General features: G+C 38.1%; 3 protein-coding genes across 3 annotated transcripts; 1 reads left to right on the top strand and 2 right to left on the bottom strand.

The window, feature by feature from the left end:
* Positions 1–4: 4 nt before the first annotated feature.
* Positions 5–1,885, top strand: LOC128259890 (putative inactive polypeptide N-acetylgalactosaminyltransferase 11; the record flags this gene model as incomplete). Its single annotated transcript, XM_052992506.1, has 2 exons — positions 5–385; positions 929–1,885. Coding segments are annotated over 2 exons (996 nt in total), but the record flags the coding sequence as incomplete, so codon positions are not given.
* Positions 1,886–1,919: 34 nt separating this feature from the next.
* On the bottom strand, positions 1,920–3,681 carry LOC128259753 (putative inactive polypeptide N-acetylgalactosaminyltransferase 12). The gene is given in 4 exon segments (XM_052992305.1): positions 1,920–2,461; positions 2,464–2,536; positions 2,591–2,646; positions 2,649–3,681. Coding segments are annotated over 4 exon segments (1,704 nt in total).
* A 441-nt stretch (positions 3,682–4,122) lies between these two features.
* LOC128259754 (luciferin sulfotransferase-like) lies at positions 4,123–5,692 on the bottom strand. The gene is made up of 4 exons (XM_052992306.1): positions 5,363–5,692; positions 4,450–4,906; positions 4,326–4,389; positions 4,123–4,272 (listed from the first exon to the last, which is right to left on the bottom strand). The coding sequence occupies exons 2-4, from the start codon at positions 4,652–4,654 to the stop codon at positions 4,134–4,136; spliced, it is 408 nt and encodes a 135-aa protein (XP_052848266.1). The 5' UTR covers positions 4,655–4,906; positions 5,363–5,692; the 3' UTR covers positions 4,123–4,133.
* Between the last annotated feature and the right edge of the window lie 13,615 nt (positions 5,693–19,307).

The raw sequence follows: 19,307 nt of genomic DNA, 5'->3' as shown, positions 1-19,307 counted from the left end.
GCCCGTTATGGATGGCATATCCAGCGAAACCTTTGGCTACCAACGAATGCCAGAGCCTGAGCAAATGGCATTCGACTGGCAGTTGGAGCGAATCTGGTTGCCTCTGGATATGTACTCACTGAAGAACCTACCAAAACCATTCGCATCCTCCCTACTGGAGGGACGTGTTTTCGCCATAGATAGCAATTGGTTCCGGCATCTTGGCGGATGGGATGATGGCCTCAGGAACACTGGTGGCGATGCCCTCGAACTCAGCCTCAAAGTGTGGCAGTGTGGCGGTCGCATCCTCACAATTCCCTGTTCTCGAGTGGGACTCATCTTTAAACGGGATGAGGCAGTGGCTCAAATAGCTCCGAATAGAAACCACAATATACAAGTCCGAAAAGTAGGTGAACATATATTAAGTTATCATTCACCTGGAGGAGCTACCATTTATTTTAATCTTACTGCTAAAGTTTGGTCCATCGTTTTTCGTAAAAATATCTTGTACTGTATCAACGGTTGAAAAATTGTTTATATTACCTTGTATATTTATTTTATTGTTGCTTACTTTTGTATATCTCGCTTTAACTACTTGACTCCTAAACTATTTTTGTCAAATTAATCGTTTTCATTTAATTGAATTGACTGTAAACGGTGGTACTATTTACTGAGAATTACAATGGCTTACAAATTTAAATCGACAATGTCCTTCAGAGATTTGATTTACCATTGTAGTTGGCCTGACACTCAAAATTATTTGTATGTTACCATTTGCTTTGAGTGTAATTTACGCTTTTCACCTGTTTAAATGTTTTTTTTATTTTTTATCTTCTGTTTTGCTTAACCCATTTCGGTCATCGATAGCTTATTTTGAATGTTTGCTAAACAAACCGTACAATTACAGAAATATTTATTTTGTTTAAAACATTTTATTCTTATATTGCAGAATTTCAAACGGGTTGTGGACGTCTGGTTCGACGAGTATAAGCTTCATTTTTATCGGTATAATCCAAGGTTGCGAAATCTGTCAACTGAATCGTTAGATGGACCGCGAGATCTGCGTCGTCGCCTAAATTGCAAATCATTTGGATGGTACAGAAGCCAAGTGGCGCCTCCATACAGGGACCATTATCTTCATGCCGGACTTTCCAACTATGCGGTCGGTAAAATAATACCCTTTGCGGCGCCAAACTATTGCCTAGCTATTAGAGCAGGAATTCCAATCATGAGGAAATGCAATTCCACAAAATATGAAGACTGGACATTGACGCCTCGCTGCCAACTGAAACATGGTCAAATGTGTCTGGATGTGGACTCCCAAAATAATGTGAAGGTATCGAAGTGCACTAAAAAGATACCGGACCATCCCTGGCAGTACAATTACCAGCACAGGTCCTTTGTCAGCATTGGAAACAAGTGTCTGCAAATCGGTTTTAAAACGGTCGACCTTAGTTTAAGAACTTGTGATGATAATGTGACACATCAACGTTGGATGTTCACTGGGGTGACGGACACAACATTAGATCACACCATGGAAGTGTGTTTAGGTATTAAAAATTAGATCTTCTATTAATTCTCTTTTCTTCAATTCTCGTAAACTTCAAAATCAATTTCTTACCCAAACTTAAAACATTTTGTTGTGCATACTACTTTATTTTATTTCGCTTATTTTTTAGATTGCTTAAAATATAGGGATCAGACGAAAAAAAAACTTTTCAATTTTAAAATTAATTTTAGTTAATAACGATATCTTTTTACCCAATTACTACAACTAAGTATGATGAATTTTAATAAGTATAAATTCTAATAACCTTATTTCCGTTTAGCTTAAGGCCAATTGGAATTTGGCAGGTATCGAGAGGTAGCGCTTGTATAGTTATTGAAGGCACTAATACCTTTTAAATATTAATTATTATACATCTATAACAACAGTTCCCTTAATAAATCCAGCCCAAAGTATTTTCTGATAGCATGACACTTGGATTTTGATTATCAAGTAACCACCTCTGTTTTCTGTTTGCTTTGTTGCAAAGGCTAAGGAAAATGTTTAGTTTACCTCCCAATTCAAGACACCTCGTATTGCTCACCAGATGATTATTGACCGCATCATAGTGCCAACTCTGTCGGCCTCCAAGACTGTGGCAGAAATCGTATCCCAATTTAAAATCGAGTTGCACTTCTGCACAAATATTTTCGCCCACTCGGAGATCATTGATGTAGGTAAGTGTCCAGTTCTTTAGAGTATTATTTGCACTGCATGGCTCCAGAGTGATAAGTTTACTTCCTGCATTAACTGACAGACAGCTTTTAGGAAATTCGAGAGATTTTACAAATCCTGTGGCATAATCCGAACGATCTTTGGGTTTTATCTGTTTTAGTTCCGGCATAACTTCGCTAACAAACGACTGAAAGGATTGGCAGTCGTATTGTTGGTATAATTTCCGAGATTCACTTAAATCGCCCTCAGAAACATTCAAATTTGGGGCTGGTATTTATAGACTTCTGATTTAAGAACAGGGTTATCTATCCACAGCTCCACAATGCGTTTGAGGTTCTAAAAAAAATTTTTAGGTGGTTTTTAAAAAATTATAATTATATGCAATCATACCCTTGAGACTTGCTGACCCATTTTGCCGAGGTCACCATATCGCTTTAGATAGCTTAATCCTTGGGCTCCAAGTGACCTACTCTAGAGCAGGGAACTTGAACTATGCGTCCACCACTTCGCCAGACTTTAAAACTAAGTTCCAGCTCAGCGCCGCCAAAACCTTGTAGTTCCTTATCGAAATTCGACAGATCCTGAAACCAAAGAGCTCGAATGGCAAACACGGAAGTCCGTACGGCAGCCACTTCATAAGGATTGGGAAGGAGTATCCTTCTTGCCTTCGAAAGCGGAACTTCTCGTCGTCTCAAACTCCAGTCGTAAACTCCACGCCTCTCTATAGATCGATGGTAGGCCAAAGTTTGCTCATCAAGTTTGTCCAAAACGGGAGTGGCCAGGGTCAAACTTTGCTCCGAAATCGTGCTAAGTAATGGACTTAACCAGCCTTTGGTGACCTCTACCTGGGCATCCACGAAAACCAGATTGTCCGCCTTGGCTTCGTTGCAAGCCAAAATGCGAGCTTTGATCAAGCCCACTGGTTTCTGTAGGTGTAATATTCGTGCTTTTGGGTAGATATATCTGCGCACATAGGTGTCGAAAAAGGTGACCGACAACGGTTCATCCCAGAAGTCCGTGTCACTATGATCGTCCACTAGAATAAGCTCAGCATATAGATGCTTAGGAGTCCTGTCCACCAAACTGTGTAATGTTCTCAGCAGAACTACGAGTTGCTCGTTCCGGAAGATCAAAATTATGCTGGCTGGTCTCATTTCGTCGGAGTCTTCATCGTAGCTGAAATTCAGGCAACGGGAATTTCGAAAGTCCGGCAGTGAACGCCTCAGAGGTATTTTCTCCGCCAACCAAGCATTATAAGCAAATCGCTGCCAACCCTGCGTATACGCAACGAGTTCCGAAGATGGTACACTTAAATACGAGGCAGTTCCGTTTTCTCCCAGTCCCAGATGAGAAAGAGGTCCCATCAGTCCATCCCAACGGCTTAGATCCCTGTGCAGGAGTAAGATCATCAGCAGAATCCACAGGGGTAAGACCGCATATTTCAACCAGGTGTAGTTTAACACAGTTGCTAAAACATCCATGTCCAAGTAGACACTGATCGCTTAATAAACAAATTTGAATATTCCTTTGGAATGGTTCATGGTTATCTTGAGGCGTAACGAATTCATTGTTCCAGTGTTCCAACCTGAACCAGAAAAAAGACTCGCTGAACTGAAGAGCTCAATGAAAAAAAAACTGGTTTTTGGATACATTCAAGGAAATAGAGTGCCAGGAATAACCAATTTGTAAAGAGTATTTATTTTGAATATAATAGATGAACAGATTATTTTGGTGAATATTTTCTCTGCTTGACTTTCTTAAATTACCACTGGTCCGATTGAAATCAATGTTTTTATACTGTTGTGATCTAGAAAGACGGTCTCAACAGCACTGCTAACTTAACAAATATAAAAAAAATCATTAAATCAAAGAAATATTAATATTTAAAACAAATGATAAATATATAAAAAAAATATGATATGATCATAATATTTTATTTTATTGAACCAAATATTTCGGATTCGGTAACTCCATATTCTTCCAAAAACCTCTCGGTTAATTTATCAATCTTATCCTTGTTCTCAGGACTTAACTCATCCTTGTACGAACCAACAATTCCACGCCGCATAAAACTAAAGATACAAAATGATTAATAATTCAAACAGTGATCTAGATAAATACTTACTTAAAATCATCCTTGGTTTTTCGGAGAGTTGACAACAAGCCAGTGCTGTTTCCAAACTTCCTTCCTAAAAAACAAATTTTATTTGAATCTGTAAATTAACTAAAATTGTACGCAATATACAAACCTTTCATGTTTTTAAAGTTCAAGTGCGTAAGGAGTTTATCCATTTCACTTTCGCTTAGTTCTTTGCAGTCCAAAAACCGCGATAATCTCAGAACCACATCTTTGAGATTTCGACTCATTTCCTCGTAGGTAACGAAGAAAACGTTCTCTTCATTGCGCATTCTATAAAAGTCGATAACGTGTGCCCAGTATGAGGTAAAAGCCATCTTGTCAGCAACGAAGTCATCCACGAATTCGTCCAAGCTGCCACGCCAGAAATCGAGTCCAGTCAGAAAGTGAAAGGACGAAACCACAACATCCTTAGGATTTCGGGCCAAGTAAATAATTTTGCAACCCTTCTTCCAGAATTGCGGGGGCAACAGTTGTGCAGGCAAATGCGATTTGATAAATCGAGGATAGTTTGAATATCATTGCACAGCGATATGTAATCCACCCCATCAGAGTATATAGCTGATTTCCTTTATATTAAAAAGTAAAACAATAGTAAAAATTGCCAAATAAATATGCACCCAGTAAACCTTTGGGATTTATGTGGCTCCAACTGCCGGTGGAGCGCCGGAAGAGTGCCGGCAGAGCACGACAATAACAGTATATAAACTCTCACGACACACACACGTTTCCCCGTGCAAATTGCACACATAAATTAAATGGAAGATTTTTAAATATGATGTTACATAGACAGACAGACTTTCGCGAATTGTAGGTTTAGTGTGGGCTTTCATAGTTTCCGATATATCGACGTACAAACGAACGGATAGATAGGCGACTTATATATTCCCTTTTACACCACGAGTAACGAATGCAATCAAATAAAATGTAAATGCCAATAGGAATGATTAATGATTTGTAAAAATTAGATGTCCATACTTCCTTTCCAAATGATTTGTGACCAGCAAGCACTTTATTTAACTTACTCTAAGTATGGACTTCGTATCATTGTATAACTGCTTTGAGCTGCTTCAAAATTCATGTCATTAAGCAAAAGCCAAGCCAATTCCTGCATCCACATCGCTGTCTCGCGTTTGAAGTCATAAATCCGCTGCGAAAACTCCTCAGTAAATCGATCGGGAAGTGTGCACCACCGGTTGCTCCAATCCTGTTTGAGGGGCAACCACTCAGGACCTGAACCATTGGGTCCTTTGCACTGCACCTGAATTAAGGGCACGGATACCGAGGATTTAATCGATCTTCTGGCGTACATCTGGTCTTCTAGCGGTCTTTTTCACCAATGCCGGCACCATTATTAAGAACCAAAAAGTTGGCCCTTATCTTGACGTAGCTGTTATTTGATAAGATTGAGAAATACACAAATAAAATTGTAGAAAGATAATGCACTATATAAGGTATACAAGCAAGCAAGTGGCGCAACGTAGCACATCTTGAGCAGGCTCTTCTAGTAGGCATATATAAGTTTATATAGACTAGCGACATTTCATATGATTAGCAATTAAATTCCATGAACTTGGCTTACTTTCAAGTTGTCTTACAAGTTCTCACTTATAAAACGATTAAATTTTAGTTTTCAGAACAGAAGTGAAGGCTGAAGTACAATTTTGATTATGTAGATTAATTTGAGGTACATCTTGGCTAGTTAAGAACATGGAAATTGTTTCGTCCAAAAGGCACATTAAAATTTAATAGGCTATTAATTGGGCGTGCTTCTATAAGAAGATTCTGAGTTAAGGTGTTCGATTGGTATTATCTCTGAACACAATCAATATAAGACGGCAAGACTAGTACCGACTGCAAAAAGTTGTAGGACAAAAAAAAGTTTATCATCATCGATACTATCGATAGTATCGAACGTTTTTCAGAACGAAGTATTAATAAAAACAAGTCAAAATTCATATTATTTGATTTATCGCTGATTAACACAGCAAATTTTCACGAATACGTATTCACATCATCATTGTCATATAAAGTGTCGCCATGGTGTGCAGGCCCACTGTCTCACTACTTTTATGTCTTAAATTCTAAAGTGCAAATAGCCCTTAAACAAGGAGTTTATAAGCTATAACACAAAAGTAATCTATTATAAAATCTTATCTTGTTTTGGAAAGATCTACATGCAAAAAAAAAAAACATTACAACATTCAAAACTAAGTAAAAGAAAGCTAACTTTGATATACTGAGGCTTAAATACCCTGCAGCTAAATATAACAAAAATGTAAAATGTATTATTTAAATTTTAAATCGATACATTATATTTCGATACTCGTATAGATTTAAAATCAGTGATGAAAAGTATTTTTTAACTTTCCTTTAAAGCAATTTAATTTTTTTACAATAAATACATTTTTGTGACCATATAAATCATCTACAAAATCATCTACATCTAAACTTACTAACATTTTTTTTGCATTTCTGCTGACCAAAAATAGCTGGTTAATTTATACTGAAGACTTGAAGATAATCATAAAGAATGATTCCTAGCGAGAATACTTTTACAAATAGGAGACTTATCAAAAAATCGATAATATCTAGGGAATACATTTTTGTGACAACTTTTCAGCAAAGTTATTTATACCATTATTAAAACAGTGTGGTGGGTTTATATTTTAAAACTTAATTACATTAAATTGAAAAAAAATAAAATAAATGAAAACAGCTTTAAATAGTGTTGTATGATTAATTTTTGTTGTTAAACTTATATTTTTATTAACAAAGTTCCCGTTTCGGAAAGCGAGAACAACATCTTCCTAAGTCCGACATTTTCCCCACCCATTTATTCAGCTGAACCGCAGCCACTAGAGAATTCCCACCCCACACACCTGCCACATACGTGGGCATTATGCATCCATCATTACTCATGCCATAAACGGAATCCACTTAATCTCGCTACGAAACATCCAAACATTTATTAAAGACATCGCACACCGAGGGTTGCCCGCCTTTGCCTGCCCTTTGCCTGGAGATCTTTTCTCCCAATTCTCGAAGACATTCAGGAAAAAACTGCAACAAAAGGTACAATTTATAGTTCGACACCCTTGCCGGATAAGGCCAACCCCCAAGATTTGGGGGGGAGCGCACGCCAAGGACATTGGGTGGGTGGTGAAAATGAATTTGCTGCCGCCCCAAAATTTGGCAAAGACCTTGAAAAAAAATGAAACGAGAAAGAAAGAAAGTGGGGGACTGGAGGTGAGTGATAGAACTTTAAGCTCAAACGCCCGGCCGTATGCAATGAATATTTACGACGAGGTCCTCTGAGGATTACATTGTCGGGCTTTCGGCCTGGGGCTTTATGCAATTGTGCGCAAGTAAAAATCTAATTTATCCACCCACCACCACCCAGCGCTTTGTTTGACAATTGCCTGAAATGATGGCAATGCATTGGCATGAGTTCGGGTCTGCCGGCACGTAATTCTTCCGGGGGAATTCCCCCACAAGGCGGGCCTGGAAAAATCGCTCCGCTTACGCATATCAATGCACCCTTTTCGGGCTACTGAAATTAAAGTCCGAGGATTTGGGGTGGCTTTCCCAAGATCTCAGGGTGGGTGGCTGCTGGATGGGTGGTGGTGTGGTGGTTTGGTGGCTCTGTGGGTTTTGAAGGTCCCAATCCTCATCATAACACCACATGTTCCGAAATTCAACGGCGACGTGGCGTCTACTTCATGTAGATTTCTATCTATTCTATTGTCTGACTTTGTCGCGTGGTAAATTTCGGCATTCATTTCGTTTGATGAGGCGCAAAGTTGTGGAATTTATTGCGTACGGGAAAGAAGTTAAGTGGATTTACGTAAATTAATGAGTTTGCCATGGGGGTTGATGGCAGCCCGAAGCCATTTAAATTGCAATACAGGAGGTTGGTCATGGGCTAAGGAATGCTGGTAGTGGCAATGATTGCATAGGATCGCTAAACGGATCGTCCGAGGATCCCACTGCAGTTATTGCTCTGCTGATTTATGCGCCAAATAATAAACATCAACTGAATGCCGTAAAACATTAAGAGCGCCATCAGTTGGACATTCTGCTGTCTCCAGTGGCTGTACACAGAAAAAAATTATTTCAAAGTTGCTACGCGGAATATGGCAGGGATTTAAATAACATTTTAGTTCAAAATCTGCACATATTTTGAAATAATTATTAAATGTTTCGAAATATAAAATGAATTATATTAATAAGGTAAAATTAAAAGTTTACCACTTGTTTAATTTATGTTTTATAGCAAATTTGATTGATTTTGCATACCAAGAACACATTTAAAAAAAAAACCCTAGTTTAAAGTCAACCTAAATTTTAAGAGCGCCCTTTTTCTTTTGTGTAGCCATCATAGTGGACATACAAAGCACCCACAATAAATTTCACTTATCAAAGTTTTCGCTAGCCGGCGGAGACCAAAATCGAGCAAAGGAAAGACGCGATGAGGGCCATTCGAAAACGGCTGAAAAGAAACCACGACGACGACTAACTTTATTGCACAGCCCCAGATACAGATACTCGTCCTCGGCGCACAGGAGGCGAAAGGGAAAGGCGACAGACGACAGGCGACGCAGGGCTGCGGGAAAATTAAATGTCTTTTGTCAACAGACGTTGCGAAAGGAACACTAAAACAGGAGTCGGAGGATGGAGGAGCAGGAGCAAAAGCAGGATCTGGCCGAAGACAACGGAAAGCGAACGGACAATGACGCACTTTTCGGCCAGAAGTTTGCCCACTCTGATATGCATTAAAAGCGCTTCGGAGGAGGGTGATGCCCGATGGTCGATGCCATGGCTATGGAGAACTCCAATGGAGCGCAGAGCAATCTCGCTGTGCAAACTGGCATCATAATGGGCCACTTATCATGGCAATCACTCAGCAGTCAGTCGGCGAGTTCGCATCTGCACAGAGAAGAATACCTCCTAAGTTGGCTATCGATTTGGTATTTATTCGCAACGAAATCTATCTTTTATCTTTAAGTCACAGAAAAAATTAAATGACTGTCTAGGAATATTTGTTAAAGAAATTGTTTTTAGAACTAGTCAGATTTTACAAATTTATAATCATCATTTCATTTGTAAGGTTTTATAAATGAAGGCGTAAATTGATAGGATCAGTCAAATGTATATTGGTAACAATTCATCATACATTTTTACCAACTAGGTCTGCGGAAAGCGTTAGTCACTCTCTAATCTCTACATTTATAAATCGCAATGCTTTTGTTATTTCAATTATTCACTATTGAAGCGAATTCATTCACTTTTAGTTGGATTTCAATATTGAGGAGAATTTATCCACTTTTAATTGAAAACAATAGAATCGACCACAGCGATACAAATAAATATTTTTTCCTCTGCTTGAGCACAGAGTGCAACTCCAGCGTTATGTTCATGAACACCCCAGAGTTTCGCTAGCAACTTTGCTTTACTACTTTCCGATACTCAATCGTCGTTTGCCTTTTAATACTTTGGGCAAACACATTAAATGGAAATTTCGTGCAAGACGACCAACACCACCGTCCTTTGGCTCAACTGCAGAATAGGATGTCCTGGGGGCAGAGCTTTTCGGACTGATTTTCCGAGAGTGAGGGTGGTGAGCCATGCAAAGTGCCGGCATTTTTGGCAAACAGCAAACAGCAAACGCATTTTTCATGTGACATTTGCACAAAAAAAAAGAAAGCAAAACAAACTTTCGCCCAAGCGTAGGTCTTTCAGCCGACTGTTTGATCTCTTCACATTGCATTGCTTTCCAGAGTTTTTTTTTTCTCCCCCATTTCCCCATCTTTGTCGGCCTGGGAAATCCTTGCGTCAATATGCCCGAAAAACAGTTTGGACGTTTTTTCTCGTTTCGAGTGTTTTATAAATAAAAGTTCGCTTTTTCTCACTCCGCCTCGATGGCTCTGAGGAAAAAATTTCTGTGTGTTTACTTTGAAAATTGCTGTGATTCGGGCCAGTTCGTTTGCATTCCTTGGAAGCAGGACCAAAAAGGGAGGAACTGAAGTGGCCTCTCTAAAGGGGGTTTAAAATTGAATGATTGTTGAATTAGCAGATTAAAATTATTCGCCCTGAGGAGGATTGCCATAATGAAAATTTTTAGTATGCTTGCGCTTAGCATTAGTAGAAATTTAAATACAAATCATATATATAATTGTTTTACAACATCAATAAAACCAGTTGGTTTATTATAATAATCCTTAGTAAAAAAAGTTGGCTTTAAAAAGCTTATTCTTAAAAATACATATTCCATTGCATAATCTAGAACCTATTAAAACAAAATTCACAATAAAGTTCACATTATACATTTCAAAATAAAAAAAAAATTTAATTTATTAACAAAACAAGTCATTGTTAAAACATAATCATTGATGTACAAACCTCAGCTGAAGTGAAAAAATAACACTTATAAATTAAATCAGATCTAATTTTGGACCCAAACAAAACTAGAAATAAATTGAAATTCAAGTTCAAGTTGTGTTCGTCGTATTTGTGTCTGCATAGGCATTTGTACATATATGTATCTGCTTAGGCATTTGTATCTGTATCTGCATATTTGTATATCCAACTGAAGCTGCAGCTCAGGACCCGTCTTTCGGCATCTGAGAGTGCCTAATTAATTGTCAAACATTGCGCGCTATGTGACGTTAATAAATGTCAACTAAATGAGCTGCATGTACAGAAGCCAAGCGAGGCGAGACGAACTACTGAAATGGATGTGGTCCGGGAATCGGGGATATGTGGATAAGGGGATCCTTGAGGGGACGAGTCCCTAAACAGATGCTGATGATGCAGACTGGGGCTACTTAGTGGCGTTGCCAATGCCACATGTTGCACTCGCCGCCGAAAACAAATGAAAACTATTTTAAGCCGATTGTCTGTCGAGTGGCAGGCAGGTGTGACTGAAACTTTGTCTTTCTACAGTGAAAAAAATGATACGGTATATATTTTCCTGTTAAAAACGATATATTTTCCACATTAAACGATTAATTATTAGTAACTTTAATTTGAAGGAAATTGGATGAATAACACCATTACATTTTTGTTAGAAGATATTTTTAAAATTTTTACAAACTAATTTAAACAAATAGCTTCAATTACAGCTTATTCAATATTAATGTCTTATAATACAAAAAATATATATGTGATTTTTGTTAGAAGATATTTTTAACATTTTTACAAACTAAATTAATCATATAAATTTCGGTTATTTTGGAGCTAGTTTCAATAATAATGTCTTAAAATACAAAACATATATATGTGATTTGAAAGGTTAACAAATAAAAGTAGTTGTAGATAATGTTAATCATAATTTGTAATTTAAAGTGCTGAAGTGTAAAGCTGATTGATAGGTATTTTTCTCTGTGCAAATCCGTCTCCTTCGAATCTCCCCAGTCTGTTTACCAAATTAGATGCATTTGAATTGATGTGCGTGCATAAATTACGTCTCAAATCCGTATCTCACTTCGGCTCTGGTTTGCTCGGTGGGTTACTTGCGTTGGGTTGGGCAACTGCCTGTGGACAAGTTTAAATTAAATGTTTAACATTCAATCAGGGCCGTTGGCCAACTCTAACTACTTGTAACTCCAGCCAAAGCGAACCCCTGTCTGTGTCAGCAGTTGAAATGCATTTGTAAACTTTTCTATTTGTCAGATGCGATGTGCGATGTGCGATGTGCGAGATACGAGCTTGGAGCTTCGAGGTACATAAACTTATTCACCCCTCCCTTCTAAACTTGCAATCAAGGCAACTTCCTGCCTGCCGCTTTCACACTTTAATTTCCGGTCTTTATTGTTATAGTTTCTTTGGGTTTATGTTACGGTTTCGGCTTGAGTTGAACTGCGTTCTGGTTGAGTTCAGCTGACAGGCTCTATATGGCTCAAGTGGTTTCGGTGATCTGTCATTTGAGGAGGGGAGCTCAAAGCGACTAGGATGTGGACAACCGCGTTTTGGAATTGAAAAGTTAGATGGGAAAATTAATTAACATGAAGGAGCATAGCGGAGCAAGTTAATGAGTAGATCTGGCAAATTGTTTTGGAAGCAGTCGTTATGCTGCACCTAGAAAATATATTTTTCAAAAAAGTGTTTTAAGTTTGTATTAATTTTTACTAATCAAATTAAGTAAGTAGTATAAATGGATTATTCGCAAGTGGCTTGTTGTGCTAAGCCATAAGTAAAAAAGTAAATATTTAAAGCTCATAATTCTTCTTAATACACTTTTTCTGCCAATGTGTACGACTGGCTTTAAGCATGTGGTAATGGTAAGTGATCAGCTCTCACTGCAAGCGAATTTAAACTCCAGCCAAAGGCCAACTTTCCCTAACTTCCTGATATATCATTGACATATCATCCAGCTGAACTTTCGCATCTGGCCCCGGGCTAACAACCTTCAGCAGACACACACACAAAAAATGCGAGACTTGGCAAGCTGAATCCGCATTTCACCTGCATGCAAAGCCACCGAGGAAATCTCCTCTTACCTTGGGTCACTTTCAGCTCTGCACGCCATAGAAGGGTTTACACCGTGGAGCGGGGATTCCCGCACCACACACTTAACCCACCCGCACACACTTGTCTCATTTGGTATTTGTTCTACGTTGAAAGTGTGAAAGCGGCGGAGAGGTGTGGGCAACATGGTATAAATATGCGCTTGGGGTTAAATTCTATTTGAACTTTCTACATCCGTTTTTGTGCCGGCGAAAAGGAGATCAGAAGCGGCAGAAGCGGGGAAACATTTCATTCACACTTTCATTACAGTGCAGTCTGTAGAATATATTGCACCCCGGGGCGTTTGTCACAATCCGTAGTCGGAGTCGGAGTCTGAGTCTGAGTCCGAGTCAAAGTCAGCGATGGACCCTCGAACTGAGGAGATATAAGTAGGTATATACTAGTAGTATTTGCATTGCAAATCGCCTTTCAGCGGCTGCCAGGCGGAAGTTCTCTTGTGGCAATTGCATTGGAATTCCCACTTTTCTGCAGATACCTTTGGATATCTTTCACATCGCCACAATGCAGCGCAATTAGTTGATAGCCCGCCTCGTGCAACTCATTTCCCGAACAACATCAGGGAAAATAGGAAAATAACGCCCAGTCACGCGGCTACATTAATCAACATTGGCTGCAGTCCCGCCATGCAAGTTGCAAGTTTCAAGTTGCCAGTTTTTAGTTGCCAGTTGAATTCCATTCGGATGTAGGTGCCGGGTTCAGTTCAGCTCAGCCCAGCTCAGTTCCGAAGATTAATTAAGGTCAGCAGGGAGTTCAGGCTCAAAAGAATGCCGCCTCCAAAGGCTGACCTAGTCCAGTCATGCCAACTAATATGGGAAGCGCGGCGGAGTCTTCTCGATTCTTCACTTCCTTCCCTTCGCCACTAAATCAAATTCCTTCACCTTTCGGCCCCTGCACATCAAAATAAATGTTTAAAATTAAATTCTTGTATTGCAGCTTAAGCTTATGTTAATAACAGCAATAAATTAGTTTAAATTCGCAAATAAAAAAAGGATGTTATTAAAATTGTATAGTTATAAGTCCTCCAAACATAAATTTATAAAAATTTTAATATCTAATACACTTTTTGTACTGATTTTTATTTATAAACTATTATTATAAGTGACTCTAAGAAATTGTTTGCGATGAAAATGTCAATTGATTAACATGTTACAAAATTTAATATTTTATTATTCTAGCCCAAACGTTATATTTAGAAATCGTGCTATGTGTATAAATTTATATTTTTTTTATCAGAACACATGAGTTGAATAAAATGATTATTTATATTAAACCCAATAAAATGACGTTGAAACTTCCTTTTAATATTTCGAAAATGTTTCATATTAGAAAAATATCCTTCTGAATTCTGCATATTAAAATTGTTAAATATACATAAATACGAATAAGGTAATGGGTTAGTTAAAGTAAATATATGCTTCTACACAAAAAAAAAATTGTCATAAAAAAATAGGAGTATTTAATAAATTTAATACAACGCTAGTATCAAAATAAAACTTTTGTGGTTTACAGTAAAGCCTTGAACTGCATTGTTAGACTCTTTTGTATAGAAATGAAACAACATATAGTATCGAAGCAATACTTATTCTTGAATACTATCCGTAGTTTATTTTTAAGACACACTTATATAAACTAAACTTGTAACATAGAAGAGTCATTTTTGGTTTTCTTAAAAATTTTTCCGAGTGTAAGATCTAAGCCCCACACACAGTAGCGCAGTTAGAAAAGTGCTTCCGAAATCTGACTTGACTTGAAGGCATCTTGATGCATGTCGAATGCAGGGTAATGAGCGGGGGGTGGTCCACCATATGTGGTCCACATCGATATTGTTAACGGGAGAAATGTACGATGAAATCGGCTTTAGGAGTCATCAAACATCATCAATTTAGTCAATGGTCAGCCCACTGGGGTGTCCTTCGCACGAGAGTCGCTGCACTTCCAAATTGCAAAGTCAAACAGGATGAACTTTTTCTGGGGGATGACCCTCAGCCCGGGAAGCTTACAAGTAATTAAGGGTGGCAATTTTAAGACGAATCCTTGGGGTAAGGTGTTCCCCCGAATGGTTCGATGGATTCATTCGGATTGGACATGTAATTGAGGGGGGTTCGCCGTGGGGGTGTCGCTTCTGTCGCCCTGAAGTACGTGATAAGGGCATTAATGATGGCTAAGCCGCCACCTCCGGACAACCAAATAAAACTTGATGAGTTTCAATTATTCTTCAGACAGGGAAATGCCTGATGATAAGTCGAATTTTAACTAAGAATGCTTCTATAAGCAATTAACTTTCGTTCCTCTCTTTGTTTTAGATCTTGGATAAAGAAAGTCATCAGCTTTATTAGGTGAGTGTTCAAAATAGTGAAAACTTAATTGGAATTCAATTTAAGATAAAACATGAATTTTTTAATAGATGAAAAGTGGGAAACAAGTGGGAGCTAAATACAAGCACTGTTATGCAATTCATAAAAGAAAGGCAAAGGAAATTGAAGAAATGCTCTCACTTCTTAATCATTAATATTAGTCAAAGGAAATTATTTTCCTTTCCGCCATTTCGTAAAGAGTTCTAAATTGAAAGGCAGCGTTTATTGCGTAAATTGAATGCATAAAACGATTCCTATTTAATTCATTTGCGAAATGTCTTTTATATAAATGCAAATGCTAAGCAATTAAAATAAATTAGTCAACCAAAACACCAATTGAATAAATAAATTGCTTCTTACCTAGAAGAAAATTCTAATAAATTAGTTCACCAAAACCATAATTGCCCAATCCAATGTATGGACCACAAGTTTAACGATAATTTACGGTCAAGAGGATACCACATCCATCAATATTTTGCACCTTGCTGCTCTGTTTTCATTCTCAGCATCATTAGGGATTCTAACCACAGGATTTCAGTCAGACAACGTCCTTCTCACATGGAATTATCAAATTGCACCTGCTGAATTCATTTAATTTTGCTAACGATCTGCCTGAAAGCCTGCAAACCAGACACAAAAAACCAAAAAAATAAACCCAAACAAACCGAAATATTTGTCTTCAGCTGTTTAAAGTGCTACACATAACCAAGCGCAAACATCATTAATTTTGCACGTAATTATGTGAGCCTAAGTGGTGAAACACCTAACCGAAAACCAGACCAAAAACCCCGCCAACCAAGCTGCAAAAACACAAAACTGTAAATCAGTGCAATTAAATGCGACTTTTCAGCAAAATGTACCGAAAATTTATGACAACAAACGAGACTAATTACGCGACGAGGAACAAGAAACCGAAACGAGCGAAAATCTGATGATGAAGTTGGGGCGACGATGAAGTCGGCGACATTGTAGATACTGTGAATTGAGCGCAATAAAAAAGTCCTCTGGCCAAAAGGCGCGACAATAAAGCCCTAAACGAGACCAGAACCAACATTAATCAAGGACCTAATGAGAGCAGACTCGCCGGGGAAAAGTATCTAGTCTGGGTAGGAACTTATCGCCAACTCGTCATCGATATTTTGGCCAGCAATACATCAAACAGAAAGTATACCCTGGAGTTGAGGCACAGCCCACTTAACTAAACTGACAGTTCAGCTGCTACAATTTAGTCGATTAACGTCAGATCAGCAGACGATCCAGACTTTTTGAATCCCTGTTTCGGGGGATCAGCCCGTTGCGATCGTTGTTTCCTCTCTTTTTTCTGGCCCGGCAACCTGTCGTCATCAATTTTATGCAGTCGTCCGGGCCCGAAAAAGTGGCAGCTGCTTGGCCTGGTCAACAAACAACGGCCAAAATCACTAAGTGGCCCTCATTGCCGCAGGTAGCTGACGGCAGCAGACGGCACCAGGAGGCACGATCATTGATCAATGATCTTCAGGACAAAGGGCAATCCAGCAGCGAATGCGATTGTGCACTTAAAAAAGGGAATTTGACTCTTGAAATTGTACTTAAAACTCCATCCTTAAAATGAAATTGAGCTTCCTTAAAAGATTTGAAATAATTAAAGCAGTTCTTAAGGTTTTTAACTTTTTCTCACTCAAAAATAAGGAATTTAGCACTTTTTAAAAAAGTTGAAACAAAAGTACTTTATCAGCTTCTAAAGTCTTTTTATTGTATATCACTATTAAAATATTAAAAAAATGACAAAAAGAACAATTTTAGATTATAACATTATTTATTCTTTTACGAGTAATTTTACAATAAACCTTTTAAGATGATTAATGCCTCTTTACACTGTATTAGTTTTTAGTTTGTTTAAATAAATTTAGTAGCTTAATAAGTGATATGCGATATAAATTAAATGGTAATTTACTTGTGAATATATAACATATATTCTAAACTTATATCTACATTTTCAATTTATTAACTTTTACTGGTATTTAAGTAACTCAACAAGCAAAGCAAACATTTTTTTCGAGTGTTTTACTAAACTCAAGCAGTGGGCAGGTGACTTTTTACCTTCTGCTGTTTCGTTTGAATTATGAAATTATGCATCTCGAAGAAAGTTAATCCCCGCAGATGCGTATTCCCCCATTGAGTGCCAGTGCCAGAGATTTCCTAACGTTACATGATATGTGACCAGATCTCTATCACCATCGAGCCAGGCCATCAGAAGTGTAATTAAAAATCGTTCATGTGGCTCGTTTCCATTATCTCTGTATGGGAATCTATTGATTGCCTTTCCTGGAACCGCGCTGCTGGCTTGTTAGTTTAACAAGCTGGAGGAGAAGCTGCGACTACCAAAAGCCAGGAGACTGCGGCTGACCATTTGTTCGGCCGGAATTGATGGTCAGCCGAGGTCCAGGGCCCCATCTGTTGTTGGCCAAAGGCTAGAGAGCCATACGATTTTGGTGGCCCGAACGCGTGTCTGCATTTAATTTAATAATATGGTGTCATGTAGCAGTTGTTAGGATGCGCTAAATGCCCCATCCTTTGTCTACGAAAACTCGGACTGGCATCTGTCTGAGTCGGAGCTGTGTAACCCAATGCCAGACAGCTCTCGTAGACAAAAGCAAGCAAACCAGAACCTGAACCTGAACCTGAACCTCAATGGAAGTTATAGCGAAGTGTTGTTCATTTGAGAGGACTTGGGCTCGATAGGTTCGCATTTGAATGCTAACAAGGGCGTGCGCTGAATGGCCTTTAAAGTAGGTGCCTGAAAATGGTTGAAATTCCCTTTAATTAAATACGAGAAAGTGCATAAAGATCCTTCGGTTGAACAACTACCAATAGCCGATCCAGTTACCTCAAGTGCCGGCTCTTAGTTTGCGCTTCTACTTAACAGCTTAAGATCGTATCTTTAAGTATGTGAAAGAACCGTGAGATATGATGCAAATAGCAGATAGGTATCGCCACTTGAGCTGACCACACAGTCACTTTTCCAAGTCACCCTTAGATGTTATATAATAGCTGGAAAATGCGGATAAATTTTAGCTTGAATGGTATATCCAAAATTATAAGTAGTAGGTTTTTTAGTTACTAAACAAACTATTAAGCTATTGATAACAATACAAAAACAATGTTTTGAATTTTGTGTTATCTATTAGTTTATATAGTGTATATAGTTTATTGGTGTTTGCCTTAAGTCAATAATGTTAATATTTAATTTTCCATAGTATAATGACCAGTGCCTTAACAATAAGAATATGCTTGTAGCGCTGGGATAAAATATTGAATAAATTAAATTAAATTAAATTAAAGTCGTCTAAACCATGTTTATATTAAGGTAACCTTATCCATTTATCTATATATTAATTAATTAAATTTTTAATTGAAGTTAACATATAATACTTGTAGCGTCAGGATAATAAAAAAAATAAATAAATAAAATAATTCAATATTAATCACCTTTACTCCATTTACTTGGTAGTATGGAATAAATTTAAAATACCTCTTTGTACAGAATTAGGCTTAAAGTAAAATATTTTAAAATTCCTATATAGTGTTAAAGTACTTTAGTAGATTTAAGAAAATTCTAGCCATGAAATATGCCAAACACATAATACCTTATCTTTATGTGAATCACATTGCAGTAATCCAATCTCATCTGTGCCACAACAACATTACCACTCTGCTGAAGTAGAATTCCTCAAAAGCGCTCATGTTTATTTGCATTCATTTTAGCATGCCATAATTCGTTTTATATTATTCACTGTTTTTTACGCTGTCCCCCTCCTGATTATCATGCTGCGTGTCCCATCAGTGGAGTGTCCTCGCAGTTATTACATATGCAAATGGCAAACAGATTTATATACACCGAAAATGTTGACAGGACTCCAACCAGCTTTTATTCCCCAACTTTGCAACTGTGGAACTCCGCCATGGCCATCGCCATCCCCCGCATACCATTCAAATGCAAATCCCCAAACTAATTTCTGTTTCGACAAAATATTCACGGCTCGTTGCACTTTTTGGGGCCACACATCAGACGGGATATCAACCCTTTTGAGGGTTCAGATGGGTTCGC

Source organism: Drosophila gunungcola (assembly GCF_025200985.1).
Source record: "Drosophila gunungcola strain Sukarami chromosome 3L unlocalized genomic scaffold, Dgunungcola_SK_2 000009F, whole genome shotgun sequence".
Classification (NCBI taxonomy): Eukaryota; Metazoa; Arthropoda; class Insecta; order Diptera; family Drosophilidae; genus Drosophila; species Drosophila gunungcola.
This window is presented reverse-complemented; position numbering and strand designations above follow the sequence as displayed.

What these genes read in the sequence shown, in the direction of transcription:
- LOC128259754 (XM_052992306.1), bottom strand. Translation starts at nt 4,654, where the DNA reads ATGGCTTTTACCTCATACTGGGCACACGTTATCGACTTTTATAGAATG. An exon ending in GAACTTTAAAAACATGAAAG is followed by an intron (nt 4,390 to 4,449) that starts GTTTGTATATTG and finishes TTTGTTTTTTAG; the next exon opens with GAAGGAAGTTTGGAAACAGC. An exon ending in AAAACCAAGGATGATTTTAA is followed by an intron (nt 4,273 to 4,325) that starts GTAAGTATTTAT and finishes TTGTATCTTTAG; the next exon opens with TTTTATGCGGCGTGGAATTG.